The 26,008-nt window shown below is 55.6% G+C and overlaps 3 protein-coding genes across 3 annotated transcripts; all 3 read right to left on the bottom strand.

The window, feature by feature from the left end:
* Positions 1–3,223: 3,223 nt before the first annotated feature.
* LOC309409830 (protocadherin gamma-A12-like) lies at positions 3,224–6,040 on the bottom strand. The gene has a single exon (XM_082006062.1). It carries the CDS (start codon positions 5,861–5,863, stop codon positions 3,323–3,325), a length of 2,541 nt encoding a protein of 846 aa, XP_081862188.1. The 5' UTR covers positions 5,864–6,040; the 3' UTR covers positions 3,224–3,322.
* Positions 6,041–9,626: 3,586 nt separating this feature from the next.
* On the bottom strand, positions 9,627–12,126 carry LOC309410046 (protocadherin gamma-B6-like; the record flags this gene model as incomplete). The annotated part of the gene is made up of 1 exon (XM_082006363.1): positions 9,627–12,126. The coding sequence occupies one exon, from the start codon at positions 12,124–12,126 to the stop codon at positions 9,676–9,678; it is 2,451 nt and encodes an 816-aa protein (XP_081862489.1). The 3' UTR covers positions 9,627–9,675.
* Positions 12,127–15,014: 2,888 nt separating this feature from the next.
* LOC309410045 (uncharacterized protein) lies at positions 15,015–25,242 on the bottom strand (the record flags this gene model as incomplete). The annotated part of the gene is made up of 4 exons (XM_082006362.1): positions 22,517–25,242; positions 21,577–21,595; positions 17,602–17,803; positions 15,015–17,542 (listed from the first exon to the last, which is right to left on the bottom strand). The coding sequence occupies exons 1-4, from the start codon at positions 24,952–24,954 to the stop codon at positions 15,015–15,017; spliced, it is 5,187 nt and encodes a 1,728-aa protein (XP_081862488.1). The 5' UTR covers positions 24,955–25,242.
* Between the last annotated feature and the right edge of the window lie 766 nt (positions 25,243–26,008).

Below are 26,008 nucleotides of genomic sequence, written 5' to 3'. Positions count from 1 at the left end.
ACCTGCCTATTTTCCTAGTTTGAAGCCAGCCTCTCACCCTCCTTGCTCTGCATTCACAGCCTTTAGTTGCAACACAGACAAAATCCAATATTTTGGTCATGTATCAGCCACAGGCAAAAGAGTGACTACAATGCAATTCAGTGACATTTTAAGGAAACGGAGCTCTGCCAAAATCTTTGTCTTGGCAGCTGAACACCTTCAAGGTACAGATGGAAACTGCTTCCCCAGCCCAACAATTCTAAGAGACTTTTCAATGTTTTAAGGGTTACCAGCCACAGTGAGGCCCAGCTTTAAACCTGGACAACAAACAAGGCAAGAATCAGAAAACTACGGAAGTGAAGGAACCATAGCTTCACATTTCAGATTAGGTCAGCTGTAGTAGATCCACAAGAGGAGTATCTAGTTGGAAAAAAGGACACAGGAGGATCACACAGCAGTTTACATCAAAGACCACAGTTCTCCAGGTAATTTCCTTGGACAGAAGAAAAGGAGAATGCACAGAACCACAAAGGTGGGACCCATATAACAAGTAGGAGAAACTGAACCTTTACACATACGTTTCAGACATTTCACACTATACCACAGTGAACTCTTCCACCTGCCCTGTCTCTGTGCAGACAGAATGCTTCAGCGAGCTCAAAGATCATGCAACAGGGAAGCAACTTTGCAGACAGACAACATTGAAAGAACTGTTTCACACACAACATCTCCTTACAGAGAACAAGGGTCACAACACAGACGCATGCATGGATACATCTCTGCTCACCACACTCATCTGATGTTCTAAGATGTCAGATGTTCTAAGGGGCATAAATGATATGCAGCTCAGTTAAAGACTCAGTTGTCAGTATCAGGCCAAAGACACCACCATTTTTCTTCAGCACATGGGCAAATTGGAAGATACGTGCCTCTGCAACCATTAGTGCCATGTTTACGTCTACACCCAAGAACTGCCATGTACAGAAAATTCTGTGGCGAACATGACAGTGCTTAAAATGAGTAGTCCCCTTGCACGTGCTTCAAATAACAAGCCCCAAACTCAGAAATTGCTTCATATGAGCACGTGTATATATGTGACAAGAGCATTTCTTGCAGTGATATTTTGGGACACATTGTCAGACACGCAGAGGCCCACCTTTATGTCATGATGACGAGAAAGGCAACAATTTCACTACCTTTCATGGGGAACAGAATGCAGTAGGAAAGCAAAGCGATGAACCCACAAGTCCCGCATCTTGTAGTCCATACACTCAAGAGGTGGAGCAAGAAATGTTGCCAGTGAAGACTGGGGCAAAGAAGTCGTTGAGTATGTCAGCCTCTCCTCATCCGAATATAAAAGATTCTAAAGGCCACAAGCAATATGGAGCTCAGTTAAAGACCCTGTCATCGAAGTATTGGCTTCAAGGCACCATCATCCTTCTTCAGCACATGGGCAAATTGGAAGACATGTTACGCTATGACACTAATGCAAAGTTGATATCTGTGCCTAATGACCACCATTCACAGGAATCATCATGCAACATGAAAGTAAACTGATGAACCCACAACTTGGCCAGTTGGAGTCCAAGCAACGTGATATCCAAAAATATCTTCAGACCAGTCTACTTTCAGAAGACCAGCAATAGACCCTGGGAATTGACAGTAAACATGCCATGTCTCCACCAGTACCTCCTCACACACAGCACCCCCAAGACTCTCCTCAAACCCCTCACAGCTCGCGTGGTTGTTGCTGATCTTCATCACTTGCAGATAGATTTGTCAATTTTTTCATCTTTTAAAGATTACCAGCTACAATGAGGGCCAACTTCAGATGTGGACAAAAACAAGGCAAGAATGGGAAACCTACAGAAGTGTAAGAACCATAGCTTCACATTGCCGCTTGTGTCAATTGTAGTAGGTATGCAGAAAAAAGAACGACTTGCTAACAAGTGCTCACACCGGAGCTCACACCATATACCATAGCCACAGTTCCTGAAAGTATTTTCTTTGGATGGTAAAAAAAGGAAAATGCGTGGAACCACAGCTCTGGGCCTCATCTAGCAACTAGGACAATTTGTAATTCTACACCTTCCTTTTAGCCATTTCACACCGTACCACAGCAAACTCTTCCACCTTCCCTGTGTGTACGGGGATAACTATTCACCCTGCCCCAATATCACACAACAGGAAAGCTCCCTTCTGCAGATAGATGGACACAACTGATAGAAATGTAGTGCACACAAATTCTCAGAATCCCAGCACTGCAACAGGGATGACTGCAAAGAGATTTTTCTGCTCATGCCATACAGTTTGAAGAAACATGAAAGGTTCTGAACGCCATAAGCAATATGGAGCTCAAGTAAATAAGATTTGAGAGCTGACTTCTCACTATGTGTATGTGACAAGCAAAAGCAGTTTTTCCAGTGATATTTTAAGGAAACACATCGATGAAATTCTTTCTCTTTACAGCTCTAAAGGTGAAAGGCACCTACAGGACAGTTGGACAAATCTAACAGATGGGATCTTCCATGATGTAATTATCAGAGAAAAATGCCTGCTTTTAGCTCATCACAACGACCAAGGCAACCAGCTAACACATGCACAAGGGAAGGCATCATAGCATACTCTTCTTGAGAATGGCACTCTAGGGAAGGTAACATAATCCAGGTATACAGTAGGGAATGAATCATCCGTTGGCTCCTCCCAAAGCTCCCACTATGCAATTTGTCATAAGTACCTAATTAACGTGTTAAGAAGAGAGGACAACCTGCAAACACATGGGAGGAACCTCCCAGGGCTCCCAACACAGCGGCAATAACATGGCTTCTAGCCAAACTTCTTTGGGAAGACAAAACTCCCATTACACGGTACTGCAGGTGGACACTCACCAGGGAAAAGAGCAAACTGCAACTCTTGGGTTCTTCAACAGCCTCACACACAGAGCTCCCACAACTCTCGTCTCTAGCCCCTCACAACTTGCACTACGTTCTTTGACCCTTATGGTTTGCAAGACCATGTCACCTAAAGACCAGTCGCTCAGACAAAATATCTCTAACGATATCGCCACGATTACGCCATGTTCCTTTAACCAGCAAGGGGAAGTGCATTGCTCTGCCGCCTTCCGAAGCTCAGAAATGATACACACGCAGTTGCACCGCTTCTACTGCGGGTACATCTAGTTCACCTCTCCTCCCCCCACCACAGACAGGAACGAACACTAAGGTAGCCTCAGCTCTCCTGCCTGCCACACCCGCCATAAGGCTGAGGAAAAACCCAGCAAAGGACTGAAACGCGCCGGAGGCCCGCGCACACGGAGTCTCTGCGCAGGAAGCTGTGTCTCGCCCTACCGGCATGCGCAGACGAAAGGCAACGGAAGGGCCAAGCGTCCCGAGAGGCAGGAGAGGCAAGGCGGGAGGGTCTCGCCGGAGTAACTCACCTGGGCAGCGGCGGGGTCCGCGCGGCGGTCGCCGCCAGGCTCCTCCCCGAGCAGTGGCGCAGGCTCGTCGGGCGGCGGCCGGGCCGGGAGGGTGTCGCAGCAGCTGGTGCCCGACAAGCGGAGCTGGCTCTTGCGCGAGTCGGCGGTGAGCGACACCTCGTGCGAGTAGGAGTGCAGGAAGGCGCGGACGCCGTCGATGCCCACGAAGTGCGAGGCCGGCACGCCGCGCAAGGCGCCGCTGCCCGCCGCCAGCAGCTGCGAGCGGCGCCAGCGCCGCAGGCGCAGCGCCAGCAGCAGCAGCAGGAAGGCGAGGAAGAGGCAGGACACGGCCGCCACGGCCACCACCAGCCAGCGCGTCAGGCTGCCGGCCGGCTCGCCCGGCGCCGCCGCCGCCGCGCTGCCCAGCTCCGACAGCAGCTCGGCCACGCTCTCGGCCAGCACCACCGTCAGCGTGGCCGTGGCCGACAGCGCCGGCCGCCCGTGGTCCTTCACCACCACCACCAGGCTCTGCCGCGCCGCGTCGCGGGCCAGCGGGAAGCGCGCCGTGCGCACCTCGCCGCTGTGCAGCCCCACGCGGAACAGCCCCGGCTCCGTCGCCTTGGCCAGCTCGTACGACAGCCACGCGTTCTGCCCCGCGTCCGCGTCCACCGCCACCACCTTGGCCACCAGCGCCCCGGGCTCTGCCGAGCGCGGCGCCAGCTCCACGCCCGCCCAGAACGCGCCCGCGCCCGACGCCGAGGCCGGCGCCGGCGGCGGGTACAGCACCTGCGGCGCGTTGTCGTTCTCGTCCACGATCACGAGCCGCACCGACACGTTGCTGCTCAGCGCCGGCGCGCCGCCGTCCTCCGCCAGCACCCACAGCCCCAGCTCGCGCACCTCCTCGTAGTCGAAGGAGCGCAGCGCGTACAGCGCGCCCGTCTCCGCCTGCACCGACACGTAGGACGAGAGCGGCGCGCCCCGCACCCGCCCCTCCGACAGCCGGTACCGCACGCGCGCGTTCTGCCCCCAGTCCGCGTCGGCCGCCCGCACCGTCAGCACCAGCGCGCCCGCCGCGTTGTTCTCGGGCAGCCGGGCGCTGTAGCGCGCCTCCGCGAACACCGGCGCGTTGTCGTTCACGTCCAGCACGCGCAGCGCCAGCACCGCGCTGCTGCGCAGCGCCGGCGACCCGCCGTCCGCCGCCCGCACCGTCACGTTGTACTCCGCCACCTCCTCCCGGTCCAGCTCGCTCGCCGTCACCACGCGGTAGTAGTCCTCAAACGACTTCTCCAGTCGGAACGGGAGGCGCTCGGCGATGCTGCACCGCACCTCGCCGTTCGCCCCCGAGTCCCGGTCCTGCACGTGCAACAGGGCCACTACCGTCCCCAGCGGGGCGTCCTCCGAGATCGTGCTCAGCGCCGACCGCACCGAAATCTCGGGCGCGTTGTCGTTGACGTCTGTCACCGTGATCGCGACTTTCGCCGTGTCGGAAAGGCCGCCGCCGTCTCGTGCCTGCACCTCCAGTTCGTACGAGTCGCCTTCCTCGAAGTCCAGGCTCCGCACCAGCGCTATCGCTCCCGTCTCGGCGTCCAGCTCAAAAATCTCCGATACCAGGTCCGACAATTTCGTCAAAGAGTATTTCACGTGTCCGTTCAGCCCGTCGTCAGCGTCGGTGGCCGTGACGGTGAGGAGGGCGGAGCCCACGGGCACGTCCTCGGGCACACGCAGCCTGTACTCCGCCTGGCCGAATACGGGCGCGTTGTCGTTCGCGTCCAGCACCGCCACGCGGATCCGCGCCGTGCCCGTCCGCGCCGGCTCCCCACCGTCGCTCGCTCGCAGCACCAGCTCGTGAAACGCCGCCGCCTCCCGGTCCAGCGCCTTCGCCAGCACCAGCTCGGGGCGCTGATCCCCGCCGGGGCCCGCCTGCACGGCCAGCGAGAAGTGCTCGTCGCCGCTCAGCTCGTAGCTCTGCAGCGAATTCGGCCCCGAGTCCGGGTCGTGAGCCCTGGCCAGCGGAAACCGCGACCCAGGGGCTGTCGTCTCGCTCATTCTCTCCTCCAGCTCAATTTCCTTGAAGCTGGGCCCGTTGTCATTAATGTCCGTGATCTCCACTTCGATTCCATAAACCCGCATTTCCCCCTCCACTATCACCTCACAGCGCAGCACGCATTTCTCCACCAGCCGGCACAGCTGCTCTCTGTCTATCCTCTCTGCCGTCACTAAGTGTCCCGTCTTGTCGTGCAGGGCGAAATATTCCGTCCTACCTTCGGAAACGACGCGGACGCCGCGGTCGCGGAGCGCCGGCAGCTCCAGCCCCAGGTCCTTGGCTACGTCGCCCACGAACGAGCCCTTCGGCATCTCCTCGGGAACCGAGTAGCGCAGCTGCCCCCACGCCGCCTCCCACGCCGCCAGCAGCACGCACCACAGCAGGGCTCGCTCCCGCCGGCCCCAGCGCCTCCCCGCCGCGCACATCGCCGCCGCGGACACGCCGGCCCCGCACCACCGCCGGCAGCTGCCCGCCCGGCCGACTCCCGCTTCGGCTCCCGCTCCCGGGCGCGGCCGCCGGCCCCTCCGCCTCGCTGCAGCGCGGCTCCGCACCGCGGGGACGCTCGCAGAGCGCCCGCCCGCCGAGCCAGCCAGCGAGCGAGCGAGCGAGCGAGCCGGGCCGCAGCGGGCGGGGCTGCCTGCAGCGCTCCGGCCTTCCTCTCGCTCCTCCTCGGTCAACAGCGGCGCCCGCAGCCTCCTCCCGGCACTGCAGGCACCGAGCGCTGCCCAGCGCTGCCCGCCCTGCCTTTCCCACGGGCAGCTCGCGGGGACGGCACCGTCGACACGGAGGCAGCGGTTCCCGCCCGGCGCGGATCTCCGGCGTCGGCGTTTCTCCAGCGCAGCTCTTCGTTCATCCCCCAGGCGATCGCGATCGAGAGCAAGGCAGAGGCCTCTGTGGGCGTGGCACTTCTGTGTCGGCGAAATTTATTTGTAGTGCTGAAATAATATAGAAAGTTCTCTGAATATTACGAGTGAAATATTACGACCCATTCATCTAAAAGCGTAATCTGCACCACGACCGGCACAGGAGCAGTCGCACTTGAATGAGTTTTCCCTCATCCTTTCTGCGGATCATCCTGGAACGGCACCGGCCACCTTAATTTCTGTAATCCCGACCAATAGCACAAGCCAGCAAGGAAGATCCGCCCACAAAAGGGATCCCCCTCAGGGACTCTGTTACTCTTGGTCTTGACTCTGTTACTTTCCACCTGCACATCTCACTCAGCCTCCCTTTCTCCCCTTCTCCAACCCCATTTCTTGACCCCGTCATGTAGAATCAGGAAATCTCATTTTATACAGTATGGATCCGCTTTTGCTGTTACTAACACACAGCACTGAAGACAGCACAAGTTTGGCAGACAAAACTTCTCAGCCGGAGCTGAATGTGTGACAAACCAAAGAAAGTGGTTCACCACACCTGTTCCATTTTATCCAGCGCAAGCTGAATGGCAAGAACCTCCCACTCAGGCTACACGAGTGACAGCTGATGAGGCCAAAAGCACAGTCCCAACAACGGATTTTTGTAGCAGTCACGCTTGACCAAAGGGGAGATAGGACTGTGGCTGAGAAGAACTCAAGGAGAAAAGACCCACAATGCGTCGGTGTCTGTGGGTGTCTGTTCTGCACCACCACTGCTGCTCGGGCTCTGCTTCCTGCAGGGCCCCCTGCCCAGAAGGACTCAAGTACTTTGCTTTTATAAAAAGTGGTCAGGAAGAAAAAATCCCGAACATCGAGCCTCAAACCCGTTTTCCTAACCCCGTCATTTAGAATCAGCAGATTTCATTCTACGCAGGAGGGATCCACGTTCACCGTTTATAACTCTTACTATTTTAGAAAATGCATATTCCATAGACAAAACTCTTCAGCTGAAGCTGAACGTTGATGAACAAAAAATTGCTGCTGCAATGAACAAATGCAAAACGACGACGTCCAACATCAACAGAGTTCATTACATCTAAGAGGAATAGACAGAGTGGTCAGTCCCAGCACCCCGCAGCACAGGGAACACCTTTCCCCCTTGAGTTTGTTATTTTTCACCTTCACATTGGAAGCTGCTCTCAATAAGCCTCAATTTCTCCCCCTTCTCCAACTTCACAATCACTTTGGAATTTTTGGTTTTTAACCTTACATTCTGCAGTAAGTCAGCAGCAGGTAGCGATGGACTTGCAGTCACTGTCAAGGAGGTCATTACAAAAACAACAAACCAAAAAACCCCCAGTCAAAACTACAGCATAAAGCAAACTCTTCACATTAAACAAAGTACAACTCTTTGGGAAAAGGGGATACAAAAACCAAACATGCTCTGAAATACAAAACTTGACTTTTTTTTTTTTTTAGATCCCATTCTATGGCTTAACATCTGTAGAAAAAGAAAAACTTGCTAAAAATGCGGTGCTGCAGGATGATTTCATTCATGAAAACACAGATCGGCGCTAATGGCCCCAGCAGAGAAATTAAGAGCAACAGCCCACTATCGCCAGCACGAGGTTAGGAACGGCTCAGAGATGAGGACTCTAGAACAAAGCAGCAATGAAGATCCTCCCTCAAATGGAGACCTGGGATCTCCTGCATTGGCTTTGCTCTAAGCTGTTCTTCTCTAAGCTGATGCGTGTTATTTCTGCCACATATGACAACTACTTGCCAATGGTGATACATATAAAGGAAAATAATTTTTTGTAATATGATGTGCAAAATACTATGAGTCTGATCCCATTTGTCCAAAAGCACAGTCCCCACCACGTATCTTTGTAGCTGTCATGCTTGAATGAGTGGTACACGGATAGCAAAAGCAAACAAGCTCTGAAATACAAAATGTGAGATTCAGACACCCCCCCCCCCCGAAGAACCAGCGGTATCAAGATCATTGACCGAAGTAAACAGAACTTTTCCTTTAATACTTCAGTTCATATGGAACACGGTCTAATTGAACTATTCCACCACCGCTGATTGAAACTAGACATCTAAAGGCTGAAAAAGGTGGAGTCAACCAAATTAAACTGAGAACCTAAGCCCCTTAAGCGTGTCCAGCTCCCGAGGAGGTGGGGTTGTTCAGGCAGCTGCCATGGGCTCAGGAATTTCTCCCTAGAAGAACTTCCTGAGAACACAGCACAGGAGGAAGCTCCCCTACTGCTCGAAAATCATTCTCTTCGACCCATGCCAGTTTCAGGCTGTAGGTCACTTGATTTCCTCGCACTGATTTTACTACAACTACCCAGGAGGCAGTATGCACCTGCAGAGAACCTGTCCAGAATCACCTGCTCGGCTCCCAGCACACTGCAGGGAGCAACTGTGCTGCAAATGGTTTTGTAAGTACAGCCAGAAGAAAAACAGATACACCTGCCTTGCTCTTATGCCCATTCTATAGCCCACACTACCAAAATGGGGGGACTGCAGCCGTAAGAATGATTTGCTGCAAATATTTCTATATGCTGCAAATGTTTCTTTTGTGCCTATTTTCCTGATATTCATCTATTCTCAACGGTGTTTGTGAACTGGACGAGAGGAATTGGATTGCATTAAAATGTTACTACATCTAAAGACACAGCTAATACTGGAAAAGGAAAGTTACAGAATCACAGAATCACTAAGGTTGGAAAGGACCTTCAAGATCATCAAGTCCATTCAGCAAGTTGATTCAGCGGGTCTCATTCCACACATTAAGCGTCCGCAATCGGTGTTAAAATGCTAAATAACTGTACAACGAACTCGGAAAAATCATGCCTGGATAAAATTTATCCGTCACATTAACGCTGCCGTTTCTGCATCAGCCTTCCTGCAAAAGACGAGAGGGCACTCAGCGGAAGAGGGGAACATTCACTAGGTAGGAACAACATGTAACACGTCCATTCATGGAGCCACGCTCACCTTTCCTTTGGGAAAAAGCATTAACCAACAGTTTGGCATCCAGCTATCAACCAGGTGCAAGTACATCGGTTTGGGGAAAAACATTATGAGGAAGGAAAGATCTCCAACACCAAGCGTCCACCACATTTTCCCCACTCCATCATGCAGAAGCGTTAACGTACCCCCTTGGCAGTAACTAACTCGACAACTCAGCCTCTCAGCTGAGCCTGAACTTGGCACCACAGGAGAACCCAGAAGTGCCGCCGCTGCCTGCCTGCTCCGAGTGGAAGGGGACGCCCCGTTCCTTCCTTCGCAGAGACACGGGCCGGCACTCCCCATCCACACCACCCGGGGAAGACACACCATGGGTAAAAGGGACGGCGGCTGAGAAGGGCTCAAGGAGAACCAACCTGCGGTGCGTCGGCATCTGCCGGCGGCTCTCCCACGCCGGCGCTGCTGCTCGGGCTCCGCTTCCCGCAGGGCTCCCCGCCGAGAAGCTCCTCCGCGGGCAGGCTGGGCAGCGGCGGCGGCGGCGGCCAAGCGCCCTCGGCGACGGCGCGGCCCGGCGCCACGCACAGGTTGTAGGAGTAGGGCAAGGTGCCCTCGCAGAAGTCGGCCGGGAAGGCGGCGCCGGCCACGGAGAAGCGCTGCGCGCCCAGGCAGCGCAGGACGGCGGGCGGCCCGGCCCGGCGCACCCGCGCCAGCACGGCCAGCGCCACGCTCAGCAGGAACAGGGCGGAGAGGAGCGCCAGCGCCAGCACCAGGTAGAACTGCAGCTCCGCCGGCGACTCGGCGCCCGCCGCCCGCTCGCTCAGCTCCGGCAGCGCCTCCTGCAAGCTCTCGGCCAGCACCACGTGCAGCGTGGCCGTGGCCGACAGCGCCGGCCGCCCGTGGTCCTTCACCACGGCCACCAGCCGCTGCTTCGCCGCGTCCCGCTCCGACACGGCCCGCGCCGTCCGCACCTCGCCGCTGTGCAGCCCCACGCGGAACAGCGCCGGCTCCGGCGCCTGCACCAGCTCGTACGACAGCCACGCGTTGCGACCCGCGTCCGCGTCCACCGCCACCACCTTGGCCACCAGGTACCCGGCCTCGGCCGAACGCGGCACCACCTCGAACGGGGCCGGGACCGCTCCCGCCGCTCCTGCGCCTGCCGCCGGCCACAGCACCCGCGGCGCGTTATCGTTGCGGTCCAGCACGAAGACGCGCACCGTCGCCGTCGAGCTCCGCGCCGGCGCCCCGCCGTCCTGCGCCCGCACCGCCACCGCGAACTCCCGGCACTGCTCGTAGTCGAAGGAGCGCTGCGCGAACACCGCGCCGCTCCGCGCCTCCACCGACACGTACGGCGCCGCGCCCGCGCTGCCGCCCGCCAGCCAGTAGCTCACGCTCCCGTTGGCGCCCGCGTCCGCGTCCCGCGCGCGCACGCGCAGCACCGGCGCGCCCGCCGCGTTGTTCTCCGCCACGTAGGCGCTGTAGGCGGCCTCCTCGAACACCGGCGCGTTGTCGTTCACGTCCGACACCTCCAGCACCAGCGCCGTGCGGCTGAACAGCGCCGGACTGCCCCGGTCCCTGGCAGTGATTGTGACATTGTAAGCGGAGACCTTTTCTCTGTCCAAGGCACTGGCTATTATTAGTTTGTACATCTTCTCGGATGACGGTTCTAGTTTGAAAGGCAATTCGCCGTCGATGTTGCAGCTCACTTCTCCGTTATCCCCCGAGTCTCTGTCACGGATGTTGATCACGGCTACAACTGTGCTCGGGACCTCGTCTTCGGGTATCGTGTTCAAGATCGGCAGGAGGGAAATGGTTGGCGCGTTGTCGTTTACGTCTACAATGTCTATGTGCACTTTGGCGTGAGCACTTAGCCCGCCCCCGTCTTTGCCTTCAACAGTCATTTCGTAATATTTCCCTTCTTCATAATCTAATGGACCTGCAACCTTCACGTCCCCTGTCCTGGAGTCCAGGGTGAAGAGCTGGCGAGCAGTCTTTGTGATGTCACTGAAAGAGTAGGTAATTTCTGCATTTATACCTTCGTCGACGTCAGTAGCTTTCACCTGAAATGCTAAGGAGCCATCCGGCAGGTTTTCCAGCAGTTGAACCTTGTATATCTCTTTGGTGAATACCGGAGAGTTGTCATTTGCGTCCGTCACGTTAATCTTAACCTGAGAGGTCCCGGATCGGACTGGATCCCCGCCATCCACTGCCGTCAGAATCAAATGGTGATTTCTCTGTTTTTCTCGATCTAAGTTTTTCTCCAGCACTAATTCCGGCTGCTTCGTCCCATCAGGAGCCTCCCTCACTACGAGGGAGAAGAAGGGGTTGGGGTTAAGTTGGTAGTTTTGTAATGAGTTTGCCCCAATGTCGGGGTCCCTGCCACTGCCCAGTGGGAACCTGGCCCCAGGAGGCGTGGATTCGATCATTTCTAGGGCAACAAACTCTCTGTCAAACTGCGGCGCGTTGTCGTTGATATCCTGGATGGTAACGCTTACATGAAATATATTGAAAGGATTTTCCACGACTGCCTCCAAACTGAGGACACAGGGCGACACGGCCCCGCAGATGCCCTCTCGGTCTATCCTCTTGTTTACCCGTAGACTTGTACCATCCCCGAGAGTGAAGTATTGCTTTTCATCACCAGACACTATCCGCAGCTTGCGTGCCGGCATCTCCGCCGGGCGCAGCCCCAGGTCCCGCGCCAGCGGCCCCACCAGCGAGCCTCTGCCCAGCTCCTCGGGAATGGCGTAGCGGATCCGCTCCGCCGCCGTCCGGTAACACACCGGCAGCAGCACGGCTAACAGTGCGACTCGCCCGGCGGCTGCCCGGCCCTGCGCTGCCGATCGGACCTCCATTCTCTGCTTTGCTGAAGCGTATTCTGCAGGCGATTTTAAATAGGGCTTTCCGAAAAGCTGAATCAGTACCTGAGAGAAAGAGATATATGAAATCCCTGTTGCCGCTCGGAGGACGAGCTGAATCAGGCAACTCCTGCTCTTCGCTCTGCTCCGCTCCCTGCCGAGCGGCACTGCGCGGGCGCCGGGGAGGAGTGGACGGTGGAGCCGCTTCTCCGCCTTGGCCAATAGTGACACCCTGAGTCCGTGCGTGAGAATCGCAGCGTCCGAGGGGAAGAGAGCAGCCCGGAGGTCCTGATCTGCCCCTCCTTAAATAGCACTCACACGCGGGCTGGAAAACACAGGTGTTGTCAAGCGGCGCAAACAGAAAACTTGTACCTGTGCTGAAACGGTGCATCTCGGAATTCCCATTGTGTGAATTTCCTACGCTTGGAAGCATTCTGCAAGACAAATCCTTCCCCATTACTCGGAGGATCTTGGGCAGGGTGTCTAGCTATGCCCCACCGCCATCTCACTGGTCTCTAGGGTGAGGGCGCGGGCGTGTCCCCTCTGCCGTCTCCTCACCCACCGCGAGAGAAACGGCAGGCCGGGATGAACGCTGAAGTACTGCTCGTAGACAGTGGTTTTATTTTCGATGTTTGGGAGATCCCGAGCTCGCACTCAGCTTTCCCACGTCGAACAGTGATCGCTGATGGACGAGTAAAGCCGGGAATCCCAGCCACTGAGCAAACCGCAGCAGATACACCAGACCTATCGGATCCCATCTCTGTCGACATTCAAAACCCAGTATCATCGTATCAGTGCCCTACAACCCAGCCTCGAATTTCTTTTGTCAGTGTCTCTGACAAAACACATCCTCATTTCCTAAGCCGGCCGGTACTGCAGCGGGTCTCAAACCTTAAGAACATCTTCTGGCAAATGTCGATGACAGTTACTGTTGCTTGAACAATCCAAGAGAAAACAGATAGATCTCTCATGAAAAGCCGTTGTATCTCACCTGTACATTAAAACCTAGTCTCTCTTATGGTGAAGAGAGAAAAAAAAAAAGACCTGAAGGAAAGCTGTCATGCAGAAGACAAGAAAATATTAGAAAACTCTCTACACTACCTACCCGGTGGAGCAGCTGTTGCATATACACCAACACTGAGTCTCTAGATGCCAATGTGAAGACCTCCTCTCCTTCTCAGTAATGTGTTTTTAGAAAATAAGTTTTCCTGGCCATTCATCCAGTGGAGGATAATTTCTTTTCCTCCAGCTGCAACTATACACAACTCACGGTAACAAATGAATAACTGATCAGAATGAGAAGCTGGCGTGAACTGGTAGTGTTTCAGGAGTCAAGAGGTAGCAAGCGTGTGGGAATATTTACAGGAGGTCGAGAGAAGAATGTGGGTATTTATATAGGGACAGGGGGACTCTGTTGAAACATGTCAGGGTCAATTCACTGCCTCCTATATAGCGAGAATTGCCTGTCACAAGCCAGACACAAATTTTCATACATCTTCACACACTGAAGCACCCTCCAAATCGCTATTTCCAAGCGGAGATCGATGTCTCCTAGTTCCAGGACTTCCTCTTCTCCCTTGTACCCGAGCCTGTGGGCTACAGCACAGTTAAGTCCCACGAGGAGACGCAGCTAAGCACCAACCTGCATCAGAGAAGGAAACATTTTCTTCCCACAAGCATATCGTATATGAGTTTGTGTCTGATGCATGGCACCAGAAAAGAGTAACGACCACCAGGTTAGTTAAAGTGAAGCATAAGGTTATGTCTCAGTTTACATTCCCACCACACACAAAAGCACGAGTACAGAGTCAGAATATTTTGGCAAGATCAGCACAAAAAATCTGTGTGGACCTTCATTGGGAACCTTACAGTATGATTTTCTCTCAACTTGAAAGCAGTAATTTTTATGTGCCACTAGTTTATTTTGTTTAAAATGCAACAATACAATGCATCACCAGCTTAAATAGCAGACTAACAAACAATAAAGCAACGTAATATTATTCATTAATTATATTCCTGAAGTCTTAAAAGCCTGTTCAAGTTCCTGATGAAAGATCAGTAATGGAGGAAATAAGGCAGACCCCTTCCGAGACAGCCTGTTTGGTAAATGTGCTTTCAGAACAGAATGGCGTGTTTGACAGGAAAAAAAATGTTTAATATTATAAGAAAACCAAGGAGTACAATATTTTATATTCTCGGATTAACTCGCATTCCAAAATTGGACACATGATAAACAGACTGTGAGGAATTGTACTTTGTTTTAAAATACTTTCCATCTGTATTCTAGTAAATATACTCTATTTCGATGCCTATGCCTGTACACTAATTGATTTGTATCAAATCCAAAGGTTAAGTCCTGAAACCTGCCAGTGGGATAAAAATCTCGCTGGTATATCAGAGGAAATTTTCACCATGTAACACGAATCTATTCGTGGAACTTTGAGCGTCTTTATGTGAGACTGATTAATTCATTTCTTGAAGGTGGATTTCCAAGTCCCAGCCTGGGACTTCAGAGATGTTGGCTTTCAGGGTACAAGGTTGCCCAGTTCTGCCAGCATTTGAGAGCTGATACAGGGGATGGCAATGAAATTCTGGAAACTGGGTGCTAGAAACCACTTAAATAGTTTCAAGGAAGTGTCAGAAGAAGGCCTAGAGAATGAAATTTCCTTTTGCAGCTGCACATGCAATGGAACTTTCTAGCCATAGAGACAGCTAGATATGATGAGCTCTGCCCAGCCAGTGCAGAACATGGCACACAGAACATACACAGCAGACTCAGCACACAATCAGGAAGTGACATCCATGAGCTAGTGACCATCGTAAAACCGTAATTTCCAAGACTGTGAACTGTGCATTATGAAATGTCTGTGGCTACCGTAAGAATCCTAAGCACCGCGTACAGAAAAGAATAAAAAAATGTAACGTACCTGTAAGGAACCTTGGCCATGGTTCGCGGCAGCGTGGTCTCCCGTAGGGACGAGATCGCCTGAAGCCGCAGCCGGCGGCCGGGCCGGAAGAGTGTCGCAGCAGCTGGCGCCCGACAAGAGAAGCTGGCTCTTGCGCGAGTCGGCGGTCAGCGACACCTCGTGCGAGTAGGAGTGCAGGAAGGCGCGGACGCCGTCGATGCCCACGAAGTGCGAGGCCGGCACGCCGCGCAAGGCGCCGCTGCCCGCCGCCAGCAGCTGCGAGCGGCGCCAGCGCCGCAGGCGCAGCGCCAGCAGCAGCAGCAGGAAGGCGAGGAAGAGGCAGGACACGGCCGCCACGGCCACCACCAGCCAGCGCGTCAGGCTGCCGGCCGGCTCGCCCGGCGCCGCCGCCGCCGCGCTGCCCAGCTCCGACAGCAGCTCGGCCACGCTCTCAGCCAGCACCACCGTCAGCGTGGCCGTGGCCGACAGCGCCGGCCGCCCGTGGTCCTTCACCACCACCACCAGGCTCTGCCGCGCCGCGTCGCGGGCCAGCGGGAAGCGCGCCGTGCGCACCTCGCCGCTGTGCAGCCCCACGCGGAACAGCCCCGGCTCCGTCGCCTTGGCCAGCTCGTACGACAGCCACGCGTTCTGCCCCGCGTCCGCGTCCACCGCCACCACCTTGGCCACCAGCGCCCCGGGCTCCGCCGAGCGCGGCGCCAGCTCCACGCCCGCCCAGAACGCGCCCGCGCTCGCGCCCGACGCCGAGGCCGGCGCCGGCGGCGGGTACAGCACCTGCGGCGCGTTGTCGTTCTCGTCCACGATCACGAGCCGCACCGACACGTTGCTGCTCAGCGCCGGCGCGCCGCCGTCCTCCGCCAGCACCCACAGCCCCAGCTCGCGCACCTCCTCATAGTCGAAGGAGCGCAGCGCGTACAGCGCGCCCGTCTCCGCCTGCACCGACACGTAGGACGAGAGTGGCGCGCCCCGCACCCGCCCCTCCGACAGCCGGTACCGCACGCGCGCGTTCTGCCCCCAGTCCGCGTCGGCCGCCCGCACCGTCAGCACCAGCGCGCCCGCCGCGTTGTTCTCGGGCAGCCGGGCGCTGTAGCGCGCCTCCGCGAACACCGGCGCGTTGTCGTTCACGTCCAGCACGCGCAGCGCCAGCACCGCGCTGCTGCGCAGCGGCGGCGACCCGCCGTCCGCCGCCCGCACCGTCACGTTGTACTCCGCCACCTCCTCCCGGTCCAGCTCGCTCGCCGTCACCACGCTGTAGTAATTATCAAACGACTTCTCCAGCCGGAACGGGAGGCGCTCAGCGATGCTGCACCGCACGTCGCCGTTCGCCCCTGAGTCCTTGTCTTGGACATTGAAAATTGCGACGACTGTCCCCAGCGGTGAGTCTTCTGGTACCGGACTGAACACAGACATAATCACAATCTCGGGCACGTGGTTGTTCACATCAGCAACCTTGATGAGAACCTTGCTGTGGGACGAGAGTCCACCCGCGTCCCGAGCTTGCACATCCAATTCGTAAAACTCCTGTTCCTCGAAGTTCAGCTTCTGTCTTATCTCAATTTCTCCACTTTCCGGATCCAGCTTAAAAGTCTTGTCGAACTTCTCTGGGATTTTAAAGAACGAGTACTTCACCTCGGAATTTGGCCCCTCGTCTCTGTCAGTCGCTGTCACCTGTAACACCCGACTTCCCACAGCCATGTCTTCTTTCACAGTCACCTTATAAACGGTCTGAGTAAATTCCGGAGCATTGTCATTTCCATCTAGCACAATGATTTGGATTGTTGTCGATCCCGATTTCACGGGACTCCCACTGTCTGTGGCTGTCAGGATCAAATTATGAGCAGCCTGCTGTTCCCGATCCAAAGATTTCACCAGTATTAATTCCGGATATTTCACACCGTCATCTCCGGTTATTACGTCCAAGGTGAAATAGCTGCTCTCGCTACACTCGTAATTCTGTAAAGCGTTCGCTCCTATGTCGGGATCGTGAGCTTTCTCCAACGGGAAACGCGTGCCTGGCGCAGTATACTCGATGATTTCTAAGACGCTGTTCCTTTCTGGGAAACTCGGCGAATTATCATTAATATCCAGTATTTCTACCTCCCCTTTGTAAAGCTTCATTGGATTTTTTACAAGAACCTCAAAATTTAGAACGCATTTACCAACAGCTGCGCATATTTCCTCTCTATCCACTCGCTCCTTCACAGATAAGTGGCCGTTTTGCAAGTCCAAAAGAAAGTACTGCGTCCTACCTGCGTCAAAAACGCGGGCACCGCGAACGCGTAGCGCCGGCAGCTCCAGCCCCAGGTCCTTCGCCACATCGCCCACGAACGAGCCCTTCGGCGTCTCCTCGGGAACCGAGTAGCGCAGCTGCCCCCACGCCGCCTCCCACGCCGCCAGCAGCACGCACCACAGCACGGCTCGCTCCCGCCGGCCCCAGCGCCCTTCTCTCTCCGCCATTGCAAAGCCCGGGAGCAGCTGCCCGCTCGCCGCTGTACGCACCGGAGCCGGCCTGCGGGTCACCGCTGTCGCCGCGCTCCTTCCGCCGCACCTTCCCCCAAGCAGCCCGGCTCGTCTCGCTCCCGCAGCGCTACTCCGGGCTTGGACCTTGCAGCCCCGCAGCTCGCGAAGCCCGCTCGCCCTTGCTCTGACGTGAGCCGACAGCGACACTCGCAGCCGCTGACAGCAACTGCAGCAACGGCAGCCTCCCTGCCAACTCCCCCCACCGCACAGCTCCAGGACAGAATGATCGACTGAGAATGTTAGAATAGAACCAGAGAACCAGAGAATCATAGATTCATAGACTCAGAGAATCACAGAATGGTTTTCGTTGGAAGGGACCTTTAAAGGCCATCTAGTCCAACCTCCCTGCAATATGATCATGGACATCTTCAAGTAGATGAGGTTGCTCAGAGCCCCATCCAACCTGACCATGAACATTTCCAGGAATGGGGCATCTACCAGCCCTCTGGGCAACTTGTGACAGTATTTCATCACCCTCACTGTGAAATATTTCTGCATTATATCTAGCCTGAATTGACCCTCTTTTAGTTTAAAACCATTACCCTTTGTCCAGTCACTATGGCCTAGCGAAAAAGTCTGTCCCCATCTTTTTATAAGCCCACTTTATGTATTGCAAGGCTGACATAAGGTCTCCCTGAAGTCATCTTTTCTGCAGGGTGAACAACACCAACTCTCTCAGCCTTCTGTCAGAGGAGAGGTGTTCCAGCCCCCTGATCATTTTGGTGGTCCTCCTCTGGACTTGCTCCAATAGCTCCATGTCTTTCCTGTGCTGAGGGCTCCAGAGCTGGACTCAGTACTCTGGGGGGGTGTTCACCAGGGCAGAGTAGAGGGGTAGAATCCCTTCCCTCGACCTGCTAGCCACGATTCTTTTGATGTAGTCCGGAAAAGTTGGACTTTGAGGACATATTGTTGGTTCATGACCAGCTTTTCATCCACCAGTACCCCCAAGTCCTTCTTGGCAGGGCTGCTCTCTATCCCTTCATTGCCCAGCCTGTATTGATATCGGGGGTTGCCACAAAAAATTGTGTAGGACCTTGCACTTGGCTTGTTGAACCTCATGAGGTTCACATGGGCCCAATAACTAAGCTTGTCCAGGTCCCTCTGAATGGCATCTTGTCTCTCAGGTGTGTCAACTGTACAATGCAGCTTAGGGTCAGCACAAATATGCTGAGGACGCACTCGATCCCACTCTCCATGTTGCTGATGAAGATATTAAACAGTACTGGTCCCAATATGGACCCCTGAGGGACACCACTCATCACTGATCTCCATCAGGACATTGAGCCGTTGACCACCACTCTCTGGATGCAACTATCCCGACAATTCTTCTTCCACCAAATAGTCCATCCCTCAAATCCATCTCTCTTCAAATTAGAGATGGCCTTACATATCAAAGGCCTTACAGAAGCCCAGATAGATGACATCAGCAGCTCTTCCCTTGTCCACTGATTTAGTCACCCCATCATAGGTTGGTTGGGCAGGACTTGCCCTTCGTGAAGCTCACAGAGGTGAGGCTGATGGGTTGGTAGTTCCTGGGGCCCTCCTTGCTACCCTTTTTAAAAATGGGTGCAACAATTCCCTTTTCCCAGTCTCCAGGGACTTCACCAGATTGCCAGGACTCTTCAGATATCATGGAGCATGGCTTGGCAACTACATCAACCAATTCCCTCCTCAATGCCTCTGGGATGCATCTCGTCAGGTCCCATAGACATGTGTCTGTTCAGGTTCCTCAGGTGGTCACCAATCTGATCTTCTCCTCCTGTGGGAGGGACTTCGCTGCCCCAGGCCCACCTTGAAGCCCATCCACTTGAGAAGTGTGGGAAGAGAGATTGCTAATGAAGACAGAGGCAAAAACATTGTTGAGTACCTCAGCCTTCTCATCCGTTGTTACGCGTTTGCCAGACATCTTCATAGGGGCATATGCTTTCTTTGTCCTTCCTTTTCTGGCTGACACACCTGTAGAAGACTTCCTTATTATTCTTTGTGTCCATTGACAAGTTCAGCTCCAGATGTGCCTTGGCCTTCCTGACCCCATCCCTACACAACTGGGCAGCACCCCTGTACTCTTCCCAGGATACCTGTCACTGCATCCACTGTCCATGCATTTTCTTCTTGCCCTTTAGGTTGACCAGCAGGTCTCTGCTCAGCCATGGTGGCCTCTTGCCTTCCTTTCTTGAATTCTTACTAGAGTTTGAGAGCTCTTGTGCTCTTTAGAAAATGCCCTTAAAGATCTGCCAGCTCTGTTCTGCTCCCTTGTCCCTGCAGGCAGTTTCCCAGGGGGTCCCATTGACTAACTCCTTCAACAGCTGGAAGTTTCCTTTCTTAAAAATCAGGCTCTTGACTTCACACTTTGCCTAACCCATACCCCTCAGGACTGTGAACTCCACCAGGGCATAGTCACAGCAGCCCAGGCTGCCTCCAATCTTGACATCTCTGATTAGCTCACTTGCGTTGGTGACCTATAGGTCCAGTCACTTGTCCACTCTGGTAGGACAGTCTATTACCTGGCCTAAGAAGTTATCCTTCCAAAACAGTACCTCCATCAAGCCCCTTGGGGGGAAAGCTCAGCAGTGTGTTCAGGCCCTCCAAGACAGGAAACAGCCTCCCCCTCTCATAGGGTCAAAACCGTAAGAAACCACCTAGTTATGAACTGCATCAGGCACCCAGACCCTGGGAATGACCCGAGAAGCAGCTGTTTTACACCAGGAAGTGCTGGTTCCTTGTGAGCTCAGTAAGAGGGACACGATGACTCTCCTAGATGTCATTCACAGCTCTGTTTAGTATAGCTCATGCTACTGGAAGAGACCACCAGAGATAACCCTACATCCCTTTAGATGTGGAGAACCCTGAGTAGAGGAGTTTCACATGGGACTCCAGCCACGCACAAGCATGCCGTGCTGCCATGACCCATTATGGAAAAGAAAGCAAGCACCCGTTTCAGTCATTTCAAGCCACTCCAGGACTTTTTTGCAAGACAGTAATTCTAGTCATCATTTCTAGTGGCACTGTAAACCACGTGTGCATGCAGACTTCTTGCCCATGGGTGACTTTCTCACCAGTACCAAGTGGGAGTTGCCTGCAATCTCCTCGGTTACAATGAGCTGAGTCCATCCTGCCGACCACGGATTTATGCAGCACAGGCCTTTCCATTCGCAGATTAACTGGATTGTGGATCACTCAGTCCTTGATGTGCAACAGTCTTCTGGTCAGCGTCACTACACCAGCCTGTCCTCAGCACTTACCTTTCTATCAAGGACTTTGCAGAAGGGACGGCTCTAGTTCTCTGCATTTCCTGAGAGTGAATCCTCACCCTGGTAGTAGTTTTCACCCACCAATTGCTCACCTCCTCGCGCTCCCCCAGATACTTCCCCAAAGCAACCAGTAGGCTGTCTTTGTGCCACCCATCCCCCAAAACCTTTAGAATCAAAACACTTTGTGATCAAACACCTCACAGCTGCCATCTGCAGCTGGAGCTCTTGGGAGAGTTGGAAAGGTCACTCCCCTGCCTCACTGCTGCGCAGAGGCCTTTGAACTCCCAGGGCCCCTCTTAGGGTAGGGGCTGGTTTCCCCTGACCCAGATCTAACTAGGCCCTGTCCCAGCCAGAAGCTCAGTGCTCAGAAGGCCTATAGTGGTCTCCTGGCTTGTTCAAAAAACTTTCAGAGTGCCTTCCCAGAAAGAACACTGCTACAAAGACTACTGTCTCCACACAAGGCATTTGGGTGTTCTCTTTATTTCACTTTTACACACAAGTGGATCCCAGTTCACAACGGTGCAGTTTATAACTGCAGAACAACACAGCGTGAGGGTTCCTGAATATTCCCTGCCACACTGACTTCATACAAGCAGTCTGTTATTACATAGGAGGAGAGACAGAGGATCCTTCTCAAGATGAACAGTCAAGGCAATGCTCAAATACATTTCACAGAGAACAAGGAGAAAGGGCAAAAAGGAGAATGCAAAAGCTCTAATACAAACCCAGAAAATCATATCAGCACAGCTTACCAGCCCCACCAAGAAGGCTCTGAATTTGGGAACAACAAAGATGAGACCAAACTCAATGGCCCTTTGCAAAGCCCATCTCGATTTTACCGTCAAAGTCCTTTGAAGTAATATGTGGTGTTTCCCTACAATGCACCTGAAGACAATGAACAAGTTTTCACAATTCTGTACAGGTACAGCCTGTCCAAACATTGTTGGTGCTGGTGTACTTCCAAGGCAATCCCAAGGAGACAGCCTACTCAAGCTGCCCTTACAGGCCTAACGAAGAACTTGACGGGTGTTTTGTGCTCTCCCCTCACCCAGAAGGTGAGACTGCTGTACTCAAAGGGTCAATGTACCCTTCATTGCCTGCATCACAATGGTTGCATCTGAGCAACTCCCTGCTTCACTGCAAAGCCCTAGTGCAGCATACACAGACATGCAATGGCTCTATGCACTGACATAGTCACCAGAATGCAAAACACACAGAGCCCACACATCTCAGAGACACACATCCAGGACCCAGAGAAGAGCGAGCCCCATGCTTGCACCACATTGTAACACAGTACTCACAGCTTCCTTGCTTTTCTGACCCAGGAGGAGGGCTACGTGCATTTCAGTGAGCATGTGATTTGTCTGTGCAACTGTGCCGTTGCCTTACAGCACAGAATAAGAGGTCCATGGACCTGCCTAACAGCAGGTGAGACAAGAACTTAGGTGGGGGCCCTAACTAGGTGGGGGGAACTAACCCTACTCTCAAAGAGATTAGGAAAGGGCTCTAACAGAGCTGAAACCTATTACGTCCTGAGTGAGGGAGACTTAGTTTCTTTTGTATGTTTGTTTTTTAGAGGGGTAGTCAACCTCTCTTCTGATTCAGAATTTGAGGGAAATCGGTGACACCAGGTCAAATGCAGCTTTGCTCTGGAGCATGGAGGACCCTCTGGCTGTGCTGACTCCATGCTACTTAAAGGAAAGACTATTGAACTGTTCTGCAGAGAGCATCCCAGGGTTGTCTGGTGCCATGTCCCCTGCGGTGATACAGCCACGGGGGAAAACCTGTTCATTGTCGGTGCCCCTGCCTGTGGCACAGTGCTGTGGTGGCAGGTTGGGGAGGATGGGCTTCAGGAACTTGAACTCGCTGTTGCCCGAGCCTGTTGTGAGGCTGACGTCGTAGCAATAGTCGTGGGGCAGGGTCCCTGCAGCGGCCACATCGGCCAGGCCGCTCTGCAAGTTGCTGGCTCCGTAAAGAACGTGCCCACCCTTCAGCTCCTTTCTCTTGCACACCTTGTGAGCGACAAAGGCTGCTGTGGACACGAGGAACAGGAGTGACATGAAGACCAGGGAAATGATTAAATAGGTTGTCAGAGAGCCGCCTTCATCCTCCATGGCCAGGCTGCTGTGTGGTAGGCGCATGTCCGAGAAGTCACTGAACAGGACTGCACTCAGTGCTGTGGTGGCTGACAGAGGTGGCCGCCCGTTGTCTCGCACCAGGACGATGATCTTCTGCTTCACAGCATCTCTCTCTGTCACTGGCCTCCTCAGCCGCACCTCTCCATTCTGGGCACCCACCACAAACAGCCCGGGGTCAGTGGCCCTCAGCAGGTGGTACGAGAGCCACGAGTTCTGCCCTGAGTCAGCATCGACAGCCACCACTTTAGTGACAAGGTACCCCGCCTCAGCCGACATGGGCACCAGCTCGCTGGACGGTGGGCTGCTGTCCTGGGATGGGTACAGCACCAGTGGTGCATTGTCGTTTTCGTCCACCACAACAAGGCGGATGGTGACGTTGGCACTGAGGGGAGGAGACCCCGCATCGGAGGCGCTCACCAAGACCTCGATCTGCCTCACCTGCTCATAGTCCAGAGGCCGCAGCACAAACACGTGCCCGTTCTCAAAGTTCACAGAGATGCAGGAGCAGGGAGGCTGCTCTGCGGGGTGGGCTGGTGCCAGGGAATAGGTCACCTTGGCATTGGGCCCCACGTCAGCATCTGTGGCACTGACAGCTCCAACGAGCGCCGTGGGGACATTGTTCTCACGCACGTACATGGTGTATGAGGTCTGGTTGAAGACAGGTGCGTTGTCGTTGACATCGGAGATGTCCACTGTGAAGGTCTGGGTGGTCGTGAGAGGGGGTGACCCTGCATCTGCTGCTGTGACAGTGAGGATGTACTGCGCCATCTCCTCCCGGTCCAGCATGCTCACCGTCACCAGCTCATAGTAATTCTTATAGGCTGTCCGCAGGGAGAACAAAAGCTGGTCTTCGAGGGCACAGGAGACCTTCCCGTTGGCACCAGCATCACGGTCCCTGACGGTAAAGAGGGCAACCACTGTCCCGGGTAACGTGTTCTCAGGGAGGGGGCTGCTGAAGGAATTGACCACCAGCTCTGGCGCATTGTCATTCACATCCACCACCTCCACCAACACCTTGCAGATTGCCGAGAGGCCCCCACCATCTGTGGCCCGCACGCTGAGCTCGTGACGCTCTGCCGTCTCAAAGTCCAGAGGCTTTGTCAGTTTAATTTCACCACTCGCAGGGTCAATGATGAACACTGATTCGCTCTGGCTCACTGCTTGGCTGAACTGATAGGAGATCTCCCCATTAACTCCCACATCCCGATCTGTTGCCACCACACTGAGAACCACGGAGTCCTCTGGGGTGTTTTCCAAAACCTGCCCAACATACAGCTTCTGCGTGAAAACGGGAGCATTGTCATTTACATCTAGAACGTCAATGTGGATTTGGGTGGTCCCACTCCTGGGTGGAGAGCCTCCATCCACAGCAATGACACTGAAAACCACCTCTGCTTGCTCCTCTCTGTCTAGAGACTTTTCCAAGACCAGTTCCACATATCTGTTATCCTCACTGTGACTCCCAAAGGAGACAGTGAAGTACTCGTTCTCGGGAGCGATGCTGTAAGCCTGGATGCTATTGCTGCCAACATCCAAGTCCCGAGCCCCTTCCAGCGGGAAACGCGAGCCCGGGTCACTCGTTTCCGGGATCTTAAAGGAGACTTGTTCCTCCGGGAAAACGGGCGAATGGTCATTGATGTCCTCCACGGCCACCTCGACACGAAAGAACTGCAGGGGGGTTGCCAGCAGGAGCTCGAAGGCGAGCGTGCACGTAGCGGACTGCCCGCACAGCTCCTCCCGGTCCAGCCTCTCCGCCACTACGAGGCGGCCGGTGCCGCGGTCTAAGCGAAAGTGCTGCCGGCCGTCCTCCGGGGCCAGGCGGGCGCGGCGAGCCGAGAGCTGCGCCGGGGCCAGCCCCGCGTCCTCCGCCACGTTGCCTACCACCGAGCCGCTCTCGCCCTCCTCGGCCACGGAGTAGCGGATGGGCTCGGAGCGAGCGTGCGGCAGGGAGAGGAAAGCAGAGAGACAAAGCACTTGCCTTGCGAGCGCCATGTCGCGGCGGCGGCGGCCGGTCCCAGTCTCGCGGATCGCCCGCGCAGTCCTCCGCGAAAGCGGCTCCCGGCTGCAGCGCGGCGGGGCGGCGGGCGGGCGCCCTCCCTCTCGTTGAGTCCAGCAGGCGCCCCGGCAGCGGATGGCACGGGACACCACTCGCCGCCGCTCGCCGCCGCCGCCACCGCCCCGCTGGGCTGGGCTGGGCAGGGCCGGGCCGGGCCGGGTTCGGGCGCCTCCCCGCCCGCAGCCGCTCGTCGCCGACTTGGCCGGGAGCGCCACCCTGCGGCCCGCGGCAGGACTGCGCCCGCCGCCGCGCGCTACCCGCGCTGCCGGCTCGCCCCGGCACACGCGCGCCTGTCGGCCACTCGCCGACGTGGGCGTGGGCGACCCGCGTCAGGACGCGCGCACGCGTCGGCGGGACGAGCACGGAGGGGAAGGGGCCCCGAGAGTCGCGCGGGGCCACCGCTCGAGCCCGAGCGCACGAGCAGCGTCGGCAGCTGCCCCGCGTTCTGCCCGGCTCCCCGCTGCCGCGAGCCCGCGGGCAGGCGTGCGCGCTTGGCTCCCGGGAGGCCGCTCCGTGCCCCTTTCCCGAGGCGGCGACGAGACAAGGTCGAGGCCTTTCCCAGGGCACCGCGGGTAGGAGGCTGAGCCCGGAGGCTGAGCTCGGAGGGACGGAGCCGCCGCAGCCGGCCGCAGGAGCCGCGCAAGAGCCTCCGCCGGTGTAGCACGGAGGTCACCGCGCAGCACGTTGCTGCACCTACTGCGGCATCGCAGGCTGAGAACGGGGCACGGCGGCGGGTCCCAGCGCGGCTCAGGCACGGCCGCGCCTGCCGACCGGCCAGCCCAGCGGCTGAGCGGCGGGATGGGCTCTGCTCCCCGCGTTGCCTTCCCTCTCGCCGGCGGGCTGCGAGCTGCACAGCAGTTCTTGGTCCTCGCCGTCCCCACCCCAGCGCTGCTCTGCGGGCTGGGCAGGACGGGCCTCAGGAGCTGGGGATCTCTCCCCCCCGAGCCGCTGCTCAGGCACGCTTCGTGGCGGGGAGCCGGTGACAGAGCG

The sequence above is a fragment of the Phaethon aethereus genome (genome assembly GCF_964289735.1).
Source record: "Phaethon aethereus genome assembly, chromosome: 14".
NCBI classification, from domain to species: Eukaryota; Metazoa; Chordata; class Aves; order Phaethontiformes; family Phaethontidae; genus Phaethon; species Phaethon aethereus.
The sequence above is the reverse complement of the archived record's forward strand: the minus strand, read 5'-3'. Positions and strand labels throughout refer to the sequence as shown.

Bases quoted from the DNA above. Each gene is read 5' to 3' on its own strand.
- LOC309409830 (XM_082006062.1), bottom strand. From the start codon at position 5,863: ATGTGCGCGGCGGGGAGGCGCTGGGGCCGGCGGGAGCGAGCCCTGCTG.